General features: G+C 35.5%; 2 protein-coding genes and 1 long non-coding RNA gene across 3 annotated transcripts; all 3 read right to left on the reverse strand.

Moving 5' to 3' along the window:
* Positions 1 to 1,530: 1,530 nt before the first annotated feature.
* On the reverse strand, positions 1,531 to 4,505 carry LOC129301427 (probable polygalacturonase). The gene is made up of 6 exons (XM_054939981.1): positions 4,383 to 4,505; positions 3,693 to 4,007; positions 3,141 to 3,261; positions 2,853 to 3,027; positions 2,682 to 2,752; positions 1,531 to 2,550 (listed from the first exon to the last, which is right to left on the reverse strand). Exons 1-6 carry the CDS (start codon positions 4,416 to 4,418, stop codon positions 1,850 to 1,852), a joined length of 1,419 nt encoding a protein of 472 aa, XP_054795956.1. The 5' UTR covers positions 4,419 to 4,505; the 3' UTR covers positions 1,531 to 1,849.
* Positions 4,506 to 8,964: 4,459 nt separating this feature from the next.
* LOC129301429 (septum site-determining protein minD homolog, chloroplastic-like) lies at positions 8,965 to 11,137 on the reverse strand. The gene has a single exon (XM_054939982.1). The coding sequence runs from the start codon at positions 11,075 to 11,077 to the stop codon at positions 10,055 to 10,057; it is 1,023 nt and encodes a 340-aa protein (XP_054795957.1). The 5' UTR covers positions 11,078 to 11,137; the 3' UTR covers positions 8,965 to 10,054.
* A 1,211-nt stretch (positions 11,138 to 12,348) lies between these two features.
* On the reverse strand, positions 12,349 to 14,231 carry LOC129301430 (uncharacterized). Its single transcript, XR_008590984.1, has 3 exons — positions 14,036 to 14,231; positions 13,302 to 13,367; positions 12,349 to 12,755 (listed from the first exon to the last, which is right to left on the reverse strand). It is a non-coding gene; the product is annotated as an uncharacterized LOC129301430 (long non-coding RNA).
* Positions 14,232 to 22,138: the final 7,907 nt, after the last annotated feature.

Here is a 22,138-nt window from a genome sequence, read left to right on the forward strand (position 1 = left end):
ACTGAACAAGTAGAATGAGTAAAGTGTAAAGATAAGCTTCATTAACCCTACAGTTCATGTGAAACAGTTTTTTTCTTTCCTTTCCTTTTCTTTTTGTGTTTTTGATAACAAAAAGTAGCAAAACAGTGCTACCTAACCAAACTCCCTAGTGAGCTGATCAGGCCAATCTGAGACAACCAGCCTATGAAGATCATCAGGCGGTTGAATAATCCTATGCAAACCAGGTGAACCCTCATGCCTTGTTTAGCAAGAAAATCTGCCGCTTTGTTATGAACTCCCCCAATAAATTGAATCTTCACCTCCCACTCTCCATTAAGAACTTGACGAGTCTCGATAATCAGATCATAATCATGATATTCTGGGTTCGGCTCATGTTGCAATACAGCCAACGCATCGGTAGAATCAGTCTCAAGCTGAATCTTTCGACTACCACAATGCCATGCCAGTTTGAGCCCAAGCAAGCACGCCCATCTTTCCGCTGTCAAACAGTTGTCTCCATTCAGTCTAGAAATGAAGCCATGCAAAAATTCACCTTGGTCCCCACGTATCAGTCCACCACAAGCTAGAACATTAGTTGAGAAGGCATAAGCACCATCTACATTAACTTTCACCCCACCCATAGCCGGTGGTCTCTACCCCTCCAGTCTATTCCCAACTCTGACGATAGTAGAGGTATGCCTATTCAAACTACTATGGGCTTCATCAGCAGCAGACGACATGGCTCTGGTATGCGTCACAATATCATCCAAGCAAGTTAGCTAGCTTATGGTCAAATGTAAATCTATTACGTCTCTGCCAAAGACCCCAACCTATGATCGTAAACATCACTCCCCACTCCGTCTTCGAGGTACGACTCCTCGCGGAGATATTGCTAACAATCCAGCCTTTCAGGTTATGGGAAAAGAAACGAGTCCACGCAGATCGAGGGATAAGTCTTCTCCACAAGAGTTGTATATGACCACAGTCACGAAGGGAATGAAGCACTCTCTCTGTTTCTTCATTGCACATAGGACATCTCCTATCATTACTGAGGCTACGTCGTAGTCTGGCATGATTAGTAAGTAACCTGTCACGATAAGCCAGCTACAAAAAGTTCGACATCGAAGTGGGGCTCTAACCTTCCAGATTTTCTCCCATCCAATATGTCGTTCATCAGAGGTAATCATCTTATACGCAGATTTTACCGAGAATAACCCATTCTTCTCCCCACGCCATCTAACCTTCCAGTTTTTTCCTTTTCACTTCACGTAGAACAAGTAGTTGCAGCTGAAACACTTTCACAACCTCCAACACTATATGGAACTTAATCATGTTGCTTGTAATTTGTCCACTTAAACCACTGAAATAAAGTCTTCTATATATTTCTACCGCAAATATTTATGAGAATGATCTATACTTCTGTGACCATGCGTTATATATATATATATATATATATTGGGTTCAGGGGAACTGAAGAGCATATCATTTATGCAGTTTCCACAGGAAGGAGACAACTTTTAAAGCCTTTTATCAGATAAAGAGTGATAGCATAAATGATTCTTTTCAAGAGTAAGGATTGTTTGTTATTGATCGATGTTTTTCAGATTTTTCTTTATTTTTACTCTATTATTGTTTTTTAATTTATCGTTAAATATAACTTCTTTTCGTATTTTTATTTTAAATAAAATATGAAAATAAAAATGCAGGCCGTCAAAATTAAAAATTTCCCCACCAAAATCCATTGATAATAACTCTACAACCTTTTTTCCGATTCAGTATATGGCAATCATAACTTATAATATCTTCTAATTTATAATATCCTCTTAGATAGAAGTATAATACCAGAGCCAACTTTTAAAGCGAAATACTCTTAGTAGAAGAGAGTACTAGAACAAGTCTTCAACTGAACACTCTCAATGGGCAATCTGTCTTTTGGATAAAGGCAGTCAAATTTCTCTTCCTTCTCTGGCAGCAGATCACAAGGCTTAGGAGTCACATTGCTTGTGACACCCTCAATATCAGTGCAATTCCATTGGAGTTTCTTTGGCTTCTCTGTCAATTTGATATTCACATTAGAAATGCAGATTCCCGTAAAAGGATCACCAGAAATTCCATCAAGTCCTGCTGAGTATGTCACATTATCTGCTATAACATCTCTGTAGTTTATTCCACTTATCTTTGGGAGTGCTTTGGGATCAAATCCAGGATCTGGATGAGACCCATAAGAACCTGTCATCCAGAACACGTATTTCATAGTGTTTAAGGTCATTCCTTTAACAAATATGTCTTTCACATAAGCTCCCCTCCCAACTGCAGTTTTGATTCTAACAGCTGATTGAGTGTTGATTGCATTGATGTTTTCAGCTCTAACATCTTGGATGCCACCAGACATCTCGCTTCCTAAAGCAATCATTGCGCTATCTGGGGATATGCAGGTAAGCCCTCTAACAATGAGATGTTGAGTTGGCATCCCAAATTTAATTCCATACTCATCCCAGCCACTTTTTACAGCGACACAGTCATCCCCAGAGACAATGTAACAATCTTCAATTTTTATGTTTGTAGATGAATCTATTACAAAAAGCAGGAAGAAAAATGATAATGAGATGATGGGAGACTTCAGCAAGTGCAGATTTTGTCCACTTTCATTGCCATGTGAAACAAGAAGAGACATGCATGTAATAGAATTATCAACAAATTACCAGGGTTTATGCCATCTGTGTTTGGAGAATCAACTGGTGCAATTATGGTTAACCCGTGAACTATTATATTGCTGCATTTATAGACAACCAGAGAACAAGAGCAATAATTATGAACGTAATCAATCTATGAGATGTTTGAACATAACGAATATGAAAGATTAATGACCCAACCTGCTGTAAATAGGATGGACAAACCAAGAAGGAGAATTAAGCAGAGTCAAGTCAGAGATCTGGATTTGATCAGAGAACATGATCTCAATCAGGTATGGTCTTGTGACTTTCAATTTACCCTTGTGGAACTTCTCCCACCAATAAGATCCTTGCCCATCAATTGTCCCATTGTTACCTAATTACCAAATTGCAACAGGTCACTGTAAATACCACTATATATGACATGAACATAGTAACAAAAGGCTGTTGTCATTAATTAATGATTAAGAAACTGATCTAAGTAGTTACCAGTGATTACAACATCAGTAAGGTTAGTTCCAAAGATCAGACTGCTAAGCCTTCCATTTGGTGCATCTCTTCCTCTGCCATAAGACGGTAGCAAAGGTAGTTTAGGCCATTCTGATTCATCCTGCCAATTTTACTATGCTATGTTAGAGGTAGTATTTTAAAATTTTTAGTTAAAAGGAGGGAGAATTACGTTAAAGTCCCATATAAAAAAATTAATCATTACAAGGCCCATTTATAACTGAACTAAGGTCATTGACAATACAATCAGCTGTCAATGGCCTTAGTTCAGATATCAATAAACCTTATATTGATTTTTTTTTTTTTTGTATGGGGCTTGGATGTAATTCTCTCTAAAAAAATATTTGACACAATAAGAGAACAAGTTACACTTAACTAATATAACAAGAAACCATATTTAGATTGACAAACTTTCAATGGTCAAAGATCGAGTACTTCACATTGTACCATTTTAATCCCCCCCTAGTATATTTGACTGTAAAATATTTCGTTCATATGCTAAAAAAATTGACAACGAAAGAACAATGAGGATACCTGAGATCCAAGAATGGCAGCATCTTTATGGAGAAAAAGAGTAAAATGGCTGGTGAGATTAAAGCTGCCAGTGAGCCATTTGCCAGGTGGCACAATAAGCTGTGCTCCTCCATCAGATGCATATTGGCTCAGATGACTGATAGCAGACTGAAAGGCCTTTGTGTTTGGTGTTTTGCCATCACCAACCCCTCCAAAATCTGTCAACTTTGCACTGTGCTTTCTGCAATTAATGGCAGAATACTCTATCTTCCCTGATCTTCTCACTCTGCTCTCTACTGATCCCAATATCACAACTATTGAGATTATCCCAATAATCTGTTGAAAAATAAGACATTGTTAGATGCAACGGGTAACAAGATTTGTTTCTCACATGTCAGGTTCAAGAAAACAAAAAGTGCATGTAAGAATCATTGTCATTATCATGAATATAAAATTTATAACAAGTCATGAACAATCAAACTTCATATGAGGAACTTGGCTAGTTTCTCATGAAGCGAGTAACATTGCGGAATGAGAACAATACACATGAAAAGGGTTCATGAACAAAGTGAAAAGAAATCTAAAAACAAAACCTGGGGAAACGAAAAATGATTTATATTATACATTAAAAATGACAGTGACCATGAATCAAAGCATAATCATAGCCGATAAATATATCGGACAAGCTCCAGCGAACGGGAAGATAATTACATAGGAGTTTCTTTTCTCTAGACATAGCGATTTCATGATCTGAGAAAGTATCTGTAATGATGTTCTAGTTTTCTGAGGAAGACACTGAGAAAGACGAAGGCATGCGCAATTTACAAAAGAGGATTTGAGGATTGTGATTTGTGAATGCACCAGAAACGGAAAATATTCTGAACCTTTTATAGAAAAATCTCATGACATTAATAGTAATGTGGTCAAATTCATTTTTTAAAAAAAATCTTTCTTAGTTTGTCTAATAAATCAAATCTAATGGAGTGTATATCGTCCGTGGTATATTATCCAAGATTTTAGTTTGTTTGTTCTCTTTTTACAGAAAACTAAGTTGTTTTCGGAATCAATATGACGTCGAACTTCGACGTAACGATCAAATAATAAAAGTACATAATGACGTCCATTGAAAGCACAATGCATCTGTTTCAGGTATGTTCATGCATGACCGTTTCGCCCTTTGAATTTTGACTAACACTTCGTTTGGAAATGGATGGATATCTTATCCCAACAACTCTAAATAAATTGAAGGTCCAATCAGCTTTTTGATTGATTATGGAAATGCTTTCAAACGATGGTCAACTCTTTTTATTGCAAACAATTTTTTGGGCCATACATTAAAATATAATAATTATTTTATAATTGGGAAAGTGTCAATTTGGGAACTATTTTAATGCATACAAAAAAAGCATTAGTTCGAATAGTAAGAGTGATGACCATTTAAATACAAAGTATTAAATTTGATTTTCTATAAATACAAAAAATACCTTTAAGATAGCCAGTAGCTACCATCCGTTTGCAGCTCAACCTAATCTGAACTTAAATTAGTTGAAGTGTAATTTGACTTTGAAAAAAGATGTTATGGACAAAAAAGCCCATACATGATTGGAGAATAGGCGGTTTTGAAAATCAAAAGATCTGTCACATGGACAAAACATTCCAGTTAGAAAGAAACTCAAGGGAAAACAAAAAAAATTATATTCTTTCTGTTTAATTAATGAAGCATTGCAAATTGCTTTGTTAAGGAATGACTAAAAAAGTGTATAATTTCTATCTTTTGCATTAAGGTATGTAATTTCTCTAATTGATTCTTTTTTAAAAAAGAAAAAAAGAAAAATGAAGTAAGAATTTGATCCCTATAATTTATCCATAATCAATCATGCCACTATAGTTTCAAGTTTCAATGTTTCTTAATCATCTAAGAGTAGTCTTTATGGTTTGTAAAAGAAGTAAGAAAACAAAAAAGTAAGAACAAAAATATTTCACAGAAAAAAGTTATTCTCAAGTTTAGAACTTTTACGTAGTTAACCAGCGCCCCTCCCTCCATGTCATTTTTCCTACGTTGTTTTCAAACCAAAAGGATTAGTTCTTCTATATGGTTATGAAACTACAAGAACATGATTGACAATAATTATACTATAAATACTAAATTGATAATTGAATGAAAGTTTAGAAATTAAAGTTTCTTTTTTCTCTTTTTTTTCATAACAATCATTTTCCCTTCTTTTTTCTTTTTTCTTTTTTAGTACCATGTTCCCAACCGAGCATGGGTGCTTTGGCCCGTAACATTTTTTTAAGACCAGAGAAAGACTTGCATTTAACCATCGTTTTCCAATTTTGGGGTTCTTAACTCTTGTTATCCTCCAAGCGTTATTTGCCCTCTATACTAATTCTTAAATAAAATGGCTAAAATATATATTTAACCCTTTAACATTATATAATATTTTATTTTAATTTCTTAACTTTATAAAATATCTTTATAATCCTTTAATCCTAACACTGTTAATTTTACCCCAATAAATTTTTACATTGAACTTTCAAATATTGATAAAATAATTTCAAATATTAACATATTAAATTTAATTTTTTTTTAAAATAACAATGATTGATACAAAAAAATAATCATTTAAAACTAACAATTTTAGGATGAAATGACTAAAAATATTTTATAAAATTAATGGATCAAACTCAAATCTTATATAAAATTAAAGAACTAAAAGTATATTTTAATTAAATAAAATTTAATTTTAGATTCTGTTCTTCATTCCTATTGGACAGGATAGAATTAAGTTGACCTCACATCTTTTTGTCATAACAATATTTCTTTCATTCAATTGGACGATGTAGATAGTCATTAATAATCCATAATCAGTGTTAACCCATAAAAACGGGTGCCATAATGAACTTTATTTATAAGTTAAAATATATATTTAATCTTTTAACTTTATATATTTTATTTTAATTTCTTAACTTTATAAAATATCTTTTTAATTCTTTAACTTTAACATTATTAATTTTATTTTAATAAATTTTTATATTGAACTTTTACATATTAACAAAACATTCTCAAATGTTAACATATTAACTTTAATTTTTTTAAAATAAAAATAATTAATACAAAAAATAATCATTTAAAACTATTAATATTAAAGTTAAAGGACTAAAAAATATTTTATAAAATCAAAGAACCAAATTAAAACTTTATTTATATTAAGAGAAAATAAAAAATATATTTATATATATTTCAGTTCCTTTCAATTTATTTAGGTATTTTGCCTAAGGAACCGAATCTGATAACGGGAAAAAAAAACAAAAAAAAAAAAAGCAGAACCAAAATTGAATGGACCAAATTCAATTCAATTCATTTTGGTTTTGCTCACACCTACATACATGTTGGCGAGACTCATGCAATTAGACAAAATAAGACTTCACGCAAGCATAAACTCTGATAAATTTGTCACTAGTCCTAATTTTTGCATCATATATCAGCATTTGAATTTGGAACCTCATAAATACCTGTAAAGGCTTGTCATGAGCGCCAATGCTAGCATTCAAGTCCCAAGTTTGACAGTTATCTAACGCGAAAAAGACTATGATGGATAATTACTACGGTGATATTAATTTGGACAAGTTTTTGCACCAGATGCTCTGCTCACAATACAAGGAAGAAGCCCGTTTGCAATATATAAATAGACACATGATTTAGGCACAACCATCTAAGGCAGTATAAACTCATTTCTAGGTAATCCTAGATAATCTAGTTGGCCGCAAGGGTGTCAAAATAATTTCAGCCAATGTTTGATTGGAAATGGAAAAGGGAGAAGACAGCCAAATGTCACGGATGATATTTCCGTGACCGTGTAAAGACCAATGTAAAGAACGATCCGCTTGTTAGCCTCGCACAATATGAGTAAAGGGGGCGACATTAGCATTGGGGGTATTCTGCCTCAATCTTCGGACTGTGTGCACAACTGGTCGGGGCTAGTGCCGCCTCCCTGATGAGCCCATGGCAGGGCGAAACCAGTGTGATCCGTATGTGGTAAGGCTTGTCCTGAGGATTGTGGTTGTCCTCCAGGACGCCGCACGGGCGCTGTGTGCTGCGCCAGACTCTCAGCTCGTGACAGAGTGGTATCAGAGCAGGACGTACTTTACTGCCGTGTGCCTGTGGGGTCCCACATTGGGACTAGTCGGCCTCGACACCGCTCCAGAAAGGCCTCCGAGCAAGTGGGTCCAAAAGTGGGGACTCGGGCGGGAAGGTTGGCCATTGTCGACTCCACTCCTGTTGGCTCGTGGGTGCAAGTGGGTCCGAAGAGTGCGGGACTCAGGTGGCCACTCAGCAGTAAGCTGATGTGTTTGTGGCAGTACTGTACGTACGATCCTTGGGCGGAGTCGTTCTCCCCTAGCACGAGGGCGTGCTAGATTAGGTGTGGGAGAATGTCACGGATGATATTTCCGTGACCGTGTAAAGACCAATGTAAAGAACGATCCGCTGGTTAGCCTCGCACAATATGGGTAAAGGGGGCGACATTAGCATTGGGGGTGTTCTGCCTCAGTCTTCGGACTGTGTGCACAACTGGCCGGGGCTAGTGCCGCCTCCCTGATGAGCCCATGGCAGGGCGAAACCAGTGTGATCCGTATGTGGTAAGGCTTGTCCTGAGGATTGTGGGTGTCCTTCAGGACGCCGCACGGGCGCCGTATGCTGCGCCAGACTCTCAGCCCATGACACAAAGCACAGAAAATGAAACTACTTTTTTTTAATGTGATGTATATTACTCTCTTCAATTCTAAATACAAGAGCTAGTTAACTAATTCACATAGATTGAGGAAACTAGGTATGTTGGTTATTTGTTAAAAAAAAAAATGTGAGTGGTTATCCTAAAATACTCATCCTTTTAATCATTTACATGGACGTATTATCAGCATAGCTTACATCATACAAGAATCTTACCACAGAAGTAGTTTGGAGAGGGGAAAAAAAAAGATAGGAAACAGAGAAGATTGAGGTCTTACATGTAGGATCAAAACAAACTCTTCAACAAGCTCCTACGTTTATGATTGTTATGACTGGAGGGAGTATTTCCTTGTTATTCTGAGTCAACAGTGTGTGTCACTTCTTCGTAATAGATAATGAGTCACTTCCATTCAAATCATCTTTCATTTATACCTTTCATTTCTAATATTATGTAAACCAAACTTATGGCACATACCCTTTAACTTCTGTTTCTCTCTCTCTCTCTCTCTCTTGATAGAACCCTATATGTTCTTTATAAACAATGAAGTACCAAAACTAGTAGTCTACTCAAACCTGTATCCTTGCAATATATCTTGTATATCCTTTTAACCGTCCAAAAGGAGGTTCATCACCTTTACAATAATAACAGATGGGTTAGAAACCACTGAAACCAGTGTAAAATTTTATACACTTCACTCAATAAAATATGGAATATTACTATAAATCTGACAATTGAGCTACAAGTAACAAACATTGCAGAACTAAACAAAAAAGGAAGAAAAAAAGGTTTCACAGGCTTGGTAAAGAATCAACGTTGAACCTAACATCACATGCTACAATGGCACTAAAGACCGCAATACGGTTTGAGTTGATCTCAACGAAAAGCTAGAGAGTAAAGATAAGCTTCACTAACCCCACAGTTGATGGTAAACAGTTTTTTTTTTTTTCCCTTTTCTCTTCATTTAGAACAATGAAGTTGCAGCTGAAACACTTTCACAACCTTCCACAATAAATGGAACTTTATCATGTTGCTTGTAATTTGTCCACTTAAACCGCTGAAATAATTTTCTTTTTATCCTTGCGCTGAAAATATATATATGACAATCATCTTTACTTCTGTGCTAAGAATGCAGTTTCCACAGGAAGGGCCAAATGAAGAACTGAAGAGCGCGTCATTTATGCAGTTTCCTCGGGAAGGAGAAAACTTTTAAAGCCTATAATCAGATAAAGAGTCGTAGCTTTATTCCTAAATAGAAGGAAATTACTCGTGCCAGCAGAGGATCAATAATGCAACATGCCAAACATAGTAGAGGAGAACTAAACTAGATTCACCGATCAGGTAGAAATTTATCAGTGAACCACCAATAACTTGTTAGAATGGCAACAAAAAGAATCTAAACGCCTGCAAATGAGTTTCAGACACTAATCCTGACAATGATACTATAAATTTACCAGTAAACTGAAGAAATGCTTGGTGAAGAAAATGAAGAAAGTTAAGCTTTACTAGCCCCGCTGTACGTAGCTTCCTCCTTCTACCTACATCTAAAACAAATAATCGCCGCTAAAAAAACACTTGCTTTACCACAAAACCTGAAACGCCAAAATATCATGACAAACCAATCTATCTCAAAGCTTGCAATTCTCAAACCAGATTCTAACCCCAGCCTAAAAAGGAGAAAAACCCACGCTTTGGCTCCTCCTCAACCATCACTGCCTGCATACTATCCTGCTCTACAAGCCTCCATGCCGCCTGCTCAAAGGCCAAACCGGCCAAAGTTGGGGGTTTATTCAGTACTAGCGGGTACCCTCTATTTGTACTCCGAATCACCTCGGCATCCTCAGGAATCACCCCCAGAAGAGGCAATCCTAGCATTTCTTGAACATCAAGCACGGACATCATATCCTCCCCTTTGATCATATCCGTCCGAACCCGATTCACAATCATCTTTATATCCCTAATTCCATCACATTCGAGCAATCCCGTGACTCTATCAGCATCTCTCAAGCTTGTAATATCTGGTGTGGTAACCAGAACTGCCTCATTGGCTGGGGTTATGGCAGTTATGAACCCCGCATCAATCCCTGCAGGACAGTCAATTATAATGAAATCTGGTGAACCTTCCTGCCTCGACTTCAAGGCATCCACGAGCCAAACCAAGGCTTTTCCACCAAACCCAATCGGCAGTTTAGACCTGGGTTTGGATATACAGAGCAATTCAAAATTTGACCATCGCTTATCTCTCACGAGAGCTTGGTCAAGCCTGCAATCGCCGTTGAGGACTTCAACAACAGTGTAGTTAACTCGATTCTCGAGGCCGAGAAGGAGATCGAGGTTCCGAAGCCCAACATCAGCGTCAATAGCAACGACAGAAAAGTCGAGACGGGCAAGTGAAAGTCCGATATTGGCGGTAGTGGTGGTCTTGCCGACGCCACCTTTGCCGGAAGTGATGACGACGACGCGAGGAGTTTCGCCGGCCAACTGGGGTTTTCTGTTCCATTGGAGCACTGCTTTTACGAGGGAGGTTGAGCAGGGCTTAGATTTGGGTTTTAGGGGTTGGACATTGAAGGAGATGGGGCACAAGAAGTTGCTATTGAAGAATGCGGGCGCAGAATTGAGAGTCTTCGTCGGAAGGCTAGAACTCGAAGCAGAGACCGGGGAAAGCTTGAGAGCTTGCATCGGGGACGAGAGTGGAGGGGGTGACAGTGAGTGCTATTTTTGGCCAGACTGTGACTAGTGACTACGCGGGATCGCATTTGGTGCTCATCAATGCTGCTAAGCACCGTGCTCATCATCTCCATGCAATGATCTAGGCCCTTCATTTTTTTTCTAAAATGATATCTGCCGTTAACTTAAAATTATTTTTAAAAATATGTTTATATTAAAGTTATTAAAATAAAAATTATAAAAAAATAATATTAAATATGAACTATTCAGAATTTATTTAGATAATCAATTAATTAAAATTATAAAATTTTTAATATTAAATTAAACTTTTTAAATTATGTCTATACTATCCAGAGTATGTATGGATAATCAATTTGTAAAAATTATGAAAAAATAATATTAAATTGGGTTATTCAGATTAAATTTGTACTTACCAAATTAGTGATAAAAAAATTTATTAAAGACTTTTATATTTTTTACATATTTTTTATTTTAATAAATATAAAATAAAAGTAAAAAGTTTAAATTGAGGCAATCTAGACCTTATCAAGGGTGATAAATATTATAATATTTATCCTCTAATAACATAAAAAACAGTTTATATTTAATATTATAATATTTATATCTTTTTTATAAATATAATATTAAAATACTTTAAAAATAATTTTAAATCAATGGCAGGGATCATTTGAAGAGAAATAAATGACTCAGATCTTCCCACATTAGCAATGAGGACCAAATGTGTTTTCGTGACGGCGCTTGGGGACGAAAGGAAAAATGAAAACTGTTAGTGATATATGCAAAAATAAATTATTAATATAAAATATTAAAATTAATTATATAATACTCCTTCCGTCCTAAATTTTAGGACACTTTTAAAAAAATTTCTTCATCCTAAAATATAAAACACTTTGGATAAATTAAGGTTTTATTAAATACACTAATTTTAATATTATTAATTCTTTTTTTATAATTAATTTACATCCCTATTCTTTTCAATGTATTAAATGATGAGTATTTTAAAAATTTTATATTTTTATTTTAAAAAGATAAGATTGTTAAATATATTTAATGAGATTTATTGATATGTGAAATTTTATTTAAAAATATTTTTTAATTTAAAATGAAAGAAATATAAATTTTATAGAAAATGAAACTTTATCTCTTGCCTTGGAAGAGGCTTTTTTACCAACAAATTGCAAACAGTAAAAAAAATTATCGAAATGCTACACCGTGAAAAATATTTACCTAAATGCTATACTGAGAATTGTAACACCCTCAAATTTACAAACCGATTTTTCGCAAGTTATTAATTCAAGAAATCATTTTTTTTTTCATTGAACCCTTATCATACCCTTATCATGGTAGAAAAATTTCTACCATGATACATCCAAGACAATATACCACAGGTCTTAAAATATCTCAAAAAGTAATTAGAACCATGAGGGACAGACATGATCCTCATAGCATGTTATTTAAATTAGGTCATGAATCAAAAGGGACAGACATAATCCTCTTGGACATATAAATGCATTTAATAAAAAGGATTAGAGTTTACATGCTCCATAGACAAGATATGTCCTAAGTTGGCACAAGATACATTGTATAATCCAAAATAAGAGGCAACGTAAAAGATGGTGTCTCATACACCATAATTACACCTCTGGTGCTTTCTCGGCCGGATTCGCTCCTGTAAAAATATTAACCACGGGGAATGAGACTTAAAAGTCTCAGTAACCAAAAATTAATATGTAATGATGCATGCGGATGTAACTAATCATGCGATTGCTAAGTGGGCACACAACATTTAACCGAACAATATTTTCAAACAAACCGAACAAGTATTTAATTGCATGACTGCACCTTATATCCTCCTTTCACCATGCTCGGACGCCAAATCACCCGGCCAAAGGTGAGTTGGACCAAGCGACACGCCACTCATTGGGTCCAATGAGGGCTTACCACGTGGTAATAATTAACCGAACAGAAATTCCCATTAACACCATACATTAAAATACCCTGACAAGTCATGCATCATTCAAATATCCAAACAGGAATATATCCGAACAATAATATCTCATCATGATAAACAAAAATAAATTTTTAACCCACTTGGCAATAATTTCAAACAAGTATATACAGTATTTATTTTCAATAATTCATAATTTTTCCAAACAACAAAACAACACATAACCATTCACAAACACACTCATCACAACACATTAATAATGGTTACCTTGTGTCTTGAATAACAAGTTCCCCTTCACAACTCCTTTTTCACCACTATCTTTGTCAATATAATCTACATAATTATTTCACAATACTATATATTAATTTTACATTAAAATAAATAACTCTAATTTAAAGAGTTAGAAAGTCTTAAATCTATAGTCCATATTAACACTAATTTAAGATTTATGCCTTATTTAACTTCCCAAATTCTTTTCTAAAATTCTCGTACCCTAATGAACTATTTTTTTTTTTTATCCTCAATTCACTTCTAGTATCGCAATTTCATCCTTCTACATTCTAAAAATTCATCTAAAAATAAATTAAAAATTTTAGAATTATCCTGAAGCCTCAAATCACCTTTCTATAACCTCAAAAATACCTATTCATACTTAAATAAATATTTAATAATCATAGATTTATCCCTACATCTCATATTCCACATAAATTCAACCATATAGATCTAGATTTTAACTCAAAAATTCTTAAACATGAGTTTCAACCTTAAGAAAATATTCTATAATATTTACTATATCCCTAAGAATTTTAACCTATATTTTTAATCCATCATATCATCAGATTAACTATCCTATAGAAAAATCCTAATCAAAATATTTACTCTATCCTACAAAATAATCATATCACTAGAAAGCTAATATTATTTAGAAAATAACTATAAAATTAATTTTGTAATTAAATAAATTTTTAAATGCTAATCTAAACAGGAAAGTTAGAACATACCTGAAGAAAAAAGAAAATAATCCCCCCTTGCGAGAAAACGCCGAGCAACGTGAGAGGAAGAGAGAAAAATAATATAAAAATGGGATTGTGAGTCCCAAAATTATATTAAAAAAAAACTATAGGTTTGAATTTAATTATTCAAACCTTTGGGCCCAAAGTTGCAATTTTCTCTAAATTGCATCTTAGCCTCTCATGCTTCCTAATGCACACACCCCCTCCTTTTTATACATGAAGGCACCTCTTCTCTTCCCTCATCTAACCAATGTGGGACTTAGAAACAACAACCTTCCACCCCCCCTTTTTTTTGTTCCTTCTACCTTCTCTTTTTTTTTTAACACACACATAAAAAAATTATTTATGTATTATATCTTAACTAAATATTGCTTATGTGATTTTAAATTTAAATTTTTAAATTCATAATTAAATACCTAATCATAATATTATTTCTAAATAACCTCAAATAATATAAATTCCTATTATTATCATTTTTTTCCTCAAAACCTAAATTCCACAATTTCTTTATTATATAAAAATCAGGATGTTACAATTCTCCCCTCCTTTTAGAAATTTTGTCCTCAAAATTTAATAGATAAGCTTAGAAACTATGTACCTAAGCAAATAAATGTGGATAATCTCGCCTCATACTCTCCTCGGTCTCCCAAGTAGCATCACCTAGGGCTCCACCCTTCCAAATCACCTTCACGAGTCGGATGGTCTTATTGCGTAGTTGTTTGTCCTTAAAGTCCTCAATTCGCTCCGGTTCGGATCTAAAGGTCAAATTCTCCCTCAATTCTACTTCTTCAGGTTCAATAACATGGGAGGGATCCGGGTTGTACTTCTTCAACTGTGATACGTGGAACACATTATGGATACCTGCAATCTGTGGAGGTAATGCAACTCTATATGCAGTAGATCCAATTCGCTCCAAGATCTCATACGGGCCCATAAATCTAGGTGTCAATTTCTTTGCCTTAATGGATCTACCAATGCCTGTCACTGGAGAAACCTTCAAAAATACATGATCTCCTACTTCAAACTCTAACGGCCGTCTCCTCTTATCAGCATAGCTCTTCTGTCGGCTCTGAGCGGTTAGCAATTTTTGCTTAATCATTGCAATCTTCTGGGTGGTTTGCTCTACAATTTCTGGACCAATGATACTCCTCTCACTTAATTCTGTCCAACATAAAGGCGATCTACACTTCCTTCCATACAAGGCCTCATAAGGCGCCATCCCAATACTAGAATGATAGCTGTTATTATAAGCAAATTCAGCTAATGGCAAATGATTATCCCAACTACCTGGTAGTTCAATGGCACAAGCTCTCAACATGTCCTCCAAAGTCTGGATCGTCCTCTCTGTTTGTCCATCTGTTTGGGGGTGGTATGCGGTGCTAAAACTCAGTCTGGTACCCATAGCCTTCTGTAGCGCACCCCAAAAGTTTGAAGTGAACCTTGGGTCACGATCTGACACAATTCTAGAGGGTATACCATGAAGTCTAACTATCTCCTTAATGTATATCTCAGCAAATTTCTCTAATGTAGAGGTAAACTTGATCGCCAAAAAGTGAGCTGATTTGGTGAGTCGGTCTACTATCACCCAAATAGCATCCTTACTCGAGGGTGTTCTTGGCAGTCCAGTGATGAAATCCATAGAAATATCATCCCATTTCCACTTTGGAATATCTAACGGTTGCAGTGTTCCAGCTGGCTTCTGATGTTCTATCTTTATCTTCTGACACGTTAAACATCTAGAAACAAATTCAGTTACATCTTTCTTCATTCCTGGCCACCACCAACCTCGCTTCAAATCATGGTACATTTTAGTTATACCGGGATGAATTGTATATTTGCTCCTATGAGCTTCTTCTAAAAGGATATTCCTCAATCTTGGATCATTAGGTACACAAACTCTACCTTTATACTTCATCACTGTGTCCTCAGAGATGGTAAAATTTGGGGCCTTACCTACCACTATCTCCTTCCTTATATTCCTTAAGTAGTCATCACTTTGCTGTGAGACTCTGAGATCTTCCCAGAATTTGCTCTCAAAGTCTGCTACCTGGAGTGCGGCCATTTGATGTTCAATCACATCTACTGGAACATCATGAAAACTGTTCCATAAATGATATTCATGAACCATCAAATGTGCAGCATGAATAGTCTTTCTACTTAAGGCATCAGCTACCACGTTAGCCTTACCCGGATGGTAATGTAATTCAAAGTCATAATCCTTTAGAAATTCCATCCATCGTCGCTGCCTCATATTAAGCTCTTTTTGATCAAATAAATACTTCAGGCTCTTATGGTCACTGAAGATTTGAAACTTAGATCCATACAAGTAGTGTCTCCATATCTTTAGAGCAAACACAACTGCAGCTAACTCCAAATCATGAGTAAGGTAATTTTCCTCGTGTGGTCTCAACTGTCTGGAGGAATAGGCAACCACTCGGTCATTTTGCATCAAAACACATCCTAAACCCTTTAAAGAAGCATCAGTGTACAGAGTGTACGGCACCACAGGGTCAGGAATAGTCAATACTGGAGTAGTGGTTAACCTCTTTTTCAATTCTTGGAAAGCAGCTTCACATTTGTCAGTCCAAATAAATGGGGCATCCTTCTTAGTTAGCTTAGTTAAGGGCATCGCAATTTGCGAAAATCCCTTAATAAAGCGACGATAATAACCTGCTAGACCTAAAAAGCTTCGTATCTCTGTAACAGATTTTGGCTGTTCCCACTTCATCACTGCATCAATCTTACTAGGATCCACCGCAACTCCATCTCTGGACACAACATGGCCCAAAAACTTTACTTCTTGGAGCCAAAATTCACACTTGCTTAATTTGGCATAAAGCTTATGTTCCCTCAAAACTTGCAAGACGATTCTTAAATGTTCACCATGAGCCTCCTCATCCTTTGAATAAATAAGAATGTCATCAATAAACACTACTACAAACTTATCTAAATAGGGTCGAAAGATCCTATTCATGTAATCCATGAATACCGCAGGAGCATTCGTAAGTCCAAACGGCATCACCATGAATTCATAATGCCCATATCTCGTCCGAAATGCTGTCTTAGGTATATCCTCTGCTCTCACTCTCAATTGGTGGTACCCTGACCTTAAGTCAATCTTTGAGAAAACTGCGGATCCCACAAGCTGATCCAGCAAATCATCGATTCTCGGAAGTGGATATTTGTTCTTGATGGTTACTTTGTTCAATTGTCTATAATCAATGCACAATCGGAGGCTTCCGTCCTTCTTCTTTACAAAAAGGACTGGAGATCCCCAAGGTGAAACACTCGGTCTGATGAAACCCTTCTCAAGTAGCTCTTCGATTTGCTTTTTCAGTTCCGCTAACTCTGAAGGGGACATCCGATAAGGAGCCTTAGAAATTGGCCCTGTACCGGGTACCAATTCAATTGAGAACTCTACCTCGCGCTTTGGGGGTAAACCGGAGACTTCGTCTGGAAATACATCCGTAAATTCTTTGACAATTGGGATATTCTTCACGCCTTCATCAATTTAGCTTGGATAGAGAAGAAAACCATGTAGGCCTGGCAACCCTTCTTCATACATCTATCAACTTGCGCCGCCGACAAGAAAACATGATCTTGAGTCTCGACTGGGGTCACCGACAAAGAAGATAAAGACACACTCCTCTCTCTACAATCTAGGATAGCACCATTTGCAGCCATCCAATTCATTCCCACAATTACATCCATACCTCTCAGTGGTAGGATAATTAAGTCCATAGTTGTTTTCCTATTTTTAAACTCGACTACTAGGTTAAGGCATGCTTAGCGGTCCTCACAGATTCTCCCGCAGGAGTAGACACATTCATATCAAACGGTAAAATACACACAGGCAAATCAAGGTTCTTTACACAAGTTTCAGAAATAAAAGAGTGTGTAGCACCCCGAATCAAATAGTGCAACAATATCATGATGAAGGATTTTGATGTTACCTCTAATGGCATCTGGGGAGTTCATGGTGTCCTGAGTAAGAGCAAACACACGACCAGAGACAGTAGGATGTTGGGAAGGGTTCTTCATATTTGAGCCCTGGTTGTCCCCCAAAACTTTGCAATGTGACCGGGTTCCCACAAATGTAACAGATCCAGCACTGTCCGAAATGACGACGCCCGCATTTAGTGCACTGTTGAGAGCTCGCTGTACTCGGGGCAGGGGTAGATACTGTTGGACCCGTAATAACTACTATGATAGCTCCTCTGTCCTTGGCCCCTTTGAAATGGACCCTTCTGCCTTCCTTGGTTCCATGAGCTACTCGAACCCTGATGGTTTTTCTTCATAATGCCTCCGGTGGGTCGAGGGTAGGTTGGGGGTCTACTATATGAATAACCCCTCTTCTCTCTCTCAACCTCCTTCTTACTGCGAGCTACTACTTGTAGTTTTATGCACATTTCATCATAATCTCGGATATCTAGATGAGCCAATTGTTCCCTCAATTCTGGTCTAGCCTTCTCCAATAAGCGCTTAGCCTTCCATTCGGAATCATCCCTATACTGCAGGTACGTGGAGTATCTAGATAACTCCTGAAACTTAGCAATGAATGTGTCCTCATCGAGGTTCCCTTGCTTAAAGGCATGGAATTCCGCTTCCTTCTCAGACCTTAACTCTGATGGAAAGTAATGCCTGAATAATTTTTTCCTTGAATTCCTCCCAGGTGAGTGTAGAATCATCCCTGGGCCCTGCTGTCTCCCACCAATCTCTTGCTCCTTTCACTAGGAGCACTAATGCTACTTGTACTTTTTGATTGCTGGTGCATGTGACTACTCGAAAGATGGATTCGAGTCTCTTCACCCATTCCTCTACCACGGATGGTTTAAGGTTACCATCAAACGTAGGAGGGTTAAACTTCCTAACAGTTTCCCACACATCAGTAATGGTCGGTGGGGCTCTCTGTTCCTCCTGCCTAATTTCTTCCTTCTAGACTCATGATCTCTCAGAGTGGCAGGATGTGAGGAACTGCCTTCCCCCACATGACTCTCAACATGAGCCCTATCTCCATTTTCAGTTACCTTTTGCCTCTTTAGCTCCGTCAACTCTTGTTCGTATCCTTGAACCTTGTCTGTTAATGTTTTTACAAGCATTCTTAATTCCGCCAAGTCAGGCTCCTCATTTGGCAGTGGCGGTGGCAGGTGCTCATGTTGGAATCCTGAGTTACCACGAGTAACAGGCATTTTCTCTCCCCTCCTAAAGGATACAAGATATAAATAATAAAATTAGCCTAGCTATATCATGGCCATACAATGAGAAGCACCATAACAATGTATATTGCCAACCGACTATATGCTCTGATACCAATATGTAACACCCTCAATTTACAAACCGATTTTTCGCAAGTTATTAATTCAAGAAATCATTTTTTTTTTCATTGAACCTTATCATACCCTTATCATGGTAGAAAAAATTCTACCATGATACATCCAAGACAATATACCACAGGTCTTAAAATATCTCAAAAAGCAATTAGAACCATGAGGGACAGACATGATCCTCATAGCATGTTATTTAAATTAGGTCATGAATCAAAAGGACAGACATAATCCTCTTGGACATATAAATGCATTTAATAAAAAGGATTAGAGTTTACATGCTCCATAGACAAGATATGTCCTAAGTTGGCACAAGATACATTGTATAATCCAAAATAAGAGGCAACGTAAAAGATGGTGTCTCATACACCATAATTACACCTCTGGTGCTTTCTCTCGGCCGGATTCGCTCCTGTAAAAATATTAACCACGGGGAATGAGACTTAAAAGTCCCAGTAACCAAAAATTAATATGTAATGATGCATGCGGATGTAACTAATCATGCGATTGCTAAGTGGGCACACAAACATTTAACCGAACAATATTTTCAAACAAACCGAACAAGTATTTAATTGCATGACTGCACCTTATATCCTCCTTTCACCATGCTCGGACGCCAAATCACCCGGCCAAAGGTGAGTTGGACCAAGCGACACGCCACTCATTGGGTCCAATGAGGGCTTACCACGTGGTAATAATTAACCGAACAGAAATTCCCATTAACACCATACATTAAAATACCCTGACAAGTCATGCATCATTCAAATATCCAAACAGGAATATATCCGAACAATAATATCTCATCATGATAAACAAAAAATAAATTTTTAACCCACTTGGCAATAATTTCAAACAAGTATATACAGTATTTATTTTCAATAATTCATAATTTTTCCAAACAACAAAACAACATAACCATTCACAAACACACTCATCACAACACATTAATAATGGTTACCTTGTGTCTTGAATAACAAGTTCCCCTTCACAACTCCTTTTTCACCACTATCTTTGTCAATATAATCTACATAATTATTTCACAATACTATATATTAATTTTACATTAAATAAATAACTCTAATTTAAAGAGTTAGAAAGTCTTAATCTATAGTCCATATTAACACTAATTTAAGATTTATGCCTCATTTAACTTCCCAAATTCTTTTCTAAAATTCTCGTACCCTAATGAACTATTTTTTTTTTATCCTCAATTCACTTCTAGTATCACAATTTCATCCTTCTACATTCTAAAAATTCATCCAAAAATAAATTAAAAATTTTAGAATTATCCTGAAGCCTCAAATCACCTTTCTATAACCTCAAAAATACCTATTCATACTTAAATAAATATTTAATAATCATAGGATTTATCCCTACATCTCAGATTCCACATAAATTCAACCATATAGATCTAGATTTTAACTCAAAAATTCTTAAACATGAGTTTCAACCTTAAGAAAATATTCTATAATATTTATTATATCCCTAAGAATTTTAACCTATATTTTTAATCCATCATATCATCAGATTAACTATCCTATAGAAAAATCCTAATCAAAATATTTACTCTATCCTACAAAATAATCATATCACTAGAAAGCTAATATTATTTAGAAAATAACTATAAAATTAATTTTGTAATTAAATAAATTTTTAAATGCTAATCTAAACAGGAAAGTTAGAACATACCTGAAGAAAAAAGAAAATAATCCCCCCTTGCGAGAAAACGCCGAGCAACGTGAGAGGAAGAGAGAAAAATAATATAAAAATGGGATTGTGAGTCCCAAAATTATATTAAAAAAAAACTATAGGTTTGAATTTAATTATTCAAACCTTTGGGCCCAAAGTTGCAATTTTCTCTAAATTGCATCTTAGCCTCTCATGCTTCCTAATGCACACACCCCCTCCTTTTTATACATGAAGGCACCTCTTCTCTTCCCTCATCTAACCAATGTGGGACTTAGAAACAACAACCTTCCACCCCCCCTTTTTTTTTGTTCTTCTACCTTCTCTTTTTTTTTTTACACACATAAAAAAAATTATTTATGTATTATATCTTAACTAAATATTGCTTATGTGGTTTTAAATTTAAATTTTTAAATTCATAATTAAATACCTAATCATAATATTATTTCTAAATAACCTCAAATAATATAAATTCCTATTATTATCATTTTTTTTCCTCAAAACCTAAATTCCACAATTTCTTTATTATATAAAAATCAGGATGTTAAAATGTTTAATAGAATATTTAGGAGGGGTGTGATTTCAGCTTTTTCAAAATTAAGTATAATGTTTTAAAAAATTTCTTAGTGATTCTGCCTCTTTATTTCTGAGTTTAGTGTGGTGGTAGAGAATTTAAAGATTTGGAGAGGAATGAATTTATGTTTGAATAAATAGGGTTTTTGAGGTGGTTAGTAGGAAAATAATAATATTCTAGAGTAAAAAATTTGTTCTTATGGATCAAAATCTAACTAATCTGAAATAATATATTGATTTATTGAGGTTTAGATGATTATTTAGGATGAGAAACGAATTATTATGGCTATAGGATTATGATTCTAAGCTAGAGACTTAATTTTTAATTTTTGGATATTTTAGGTGCGAATTATAAAATAAAAAGAAAATTTTGATAATAGAAATTAGTTTTTAAAGTTGATTTTTTAGATTATAATGTTTATTGATGAGTAAAAGAGGAGGTAAAAATTTTACTTAATAGTATAACTCTAAATTTGTATTAAAGATTGAGATTAGGAATTATGTTATA

This window comes from Prosopis cineraria, unplaced genomic scaffold (genome assembly GCF_029017545.1).
Source record: "Prosopis cineraria cultivar Desert tree isolate PC_DT_omini unplaced genomic scaffold, ASM2901754v1 PC2106, whole genome shotgun sequence".
Taxonomy (NCBI): domain Eukaryota; kingdom Viridiplantae; phylum Streptophyta; class Magnoliopsida; order Fabales; family Fabaceae; genus Prosopis; species Prosopis cineraria.

Coding starts and splice junctions, on each gene's coding strand:
- LOC129301427 (XM_054939981.1), bottom strand. CDS start 4,418: ATGAAATCGCTATGTCTAGAGAAAAGAAACTCCTAT. Junction 4,008..4,382: donor TAGAGAAAAGAAACTCCTAT/GTAATTATCTTC, acceptor ATTTTTCAACAG/ATTATTGGGATAATCTCAAT. Junction 3,262..3,692: donor CTGCCATTCTTGGATCTCAG/GTATCCTCATTG, acceptor TAAAATTGGCAG/GATGAATCAGAATGGCCTAA.
- LOC129301429 (XM_054939982.1), bottom strand. CDS start 11,077: ATGCAAGCTCTCAAGCTTTCCCCGGTCTCTGCTTCGAGTTCTAGCCTT.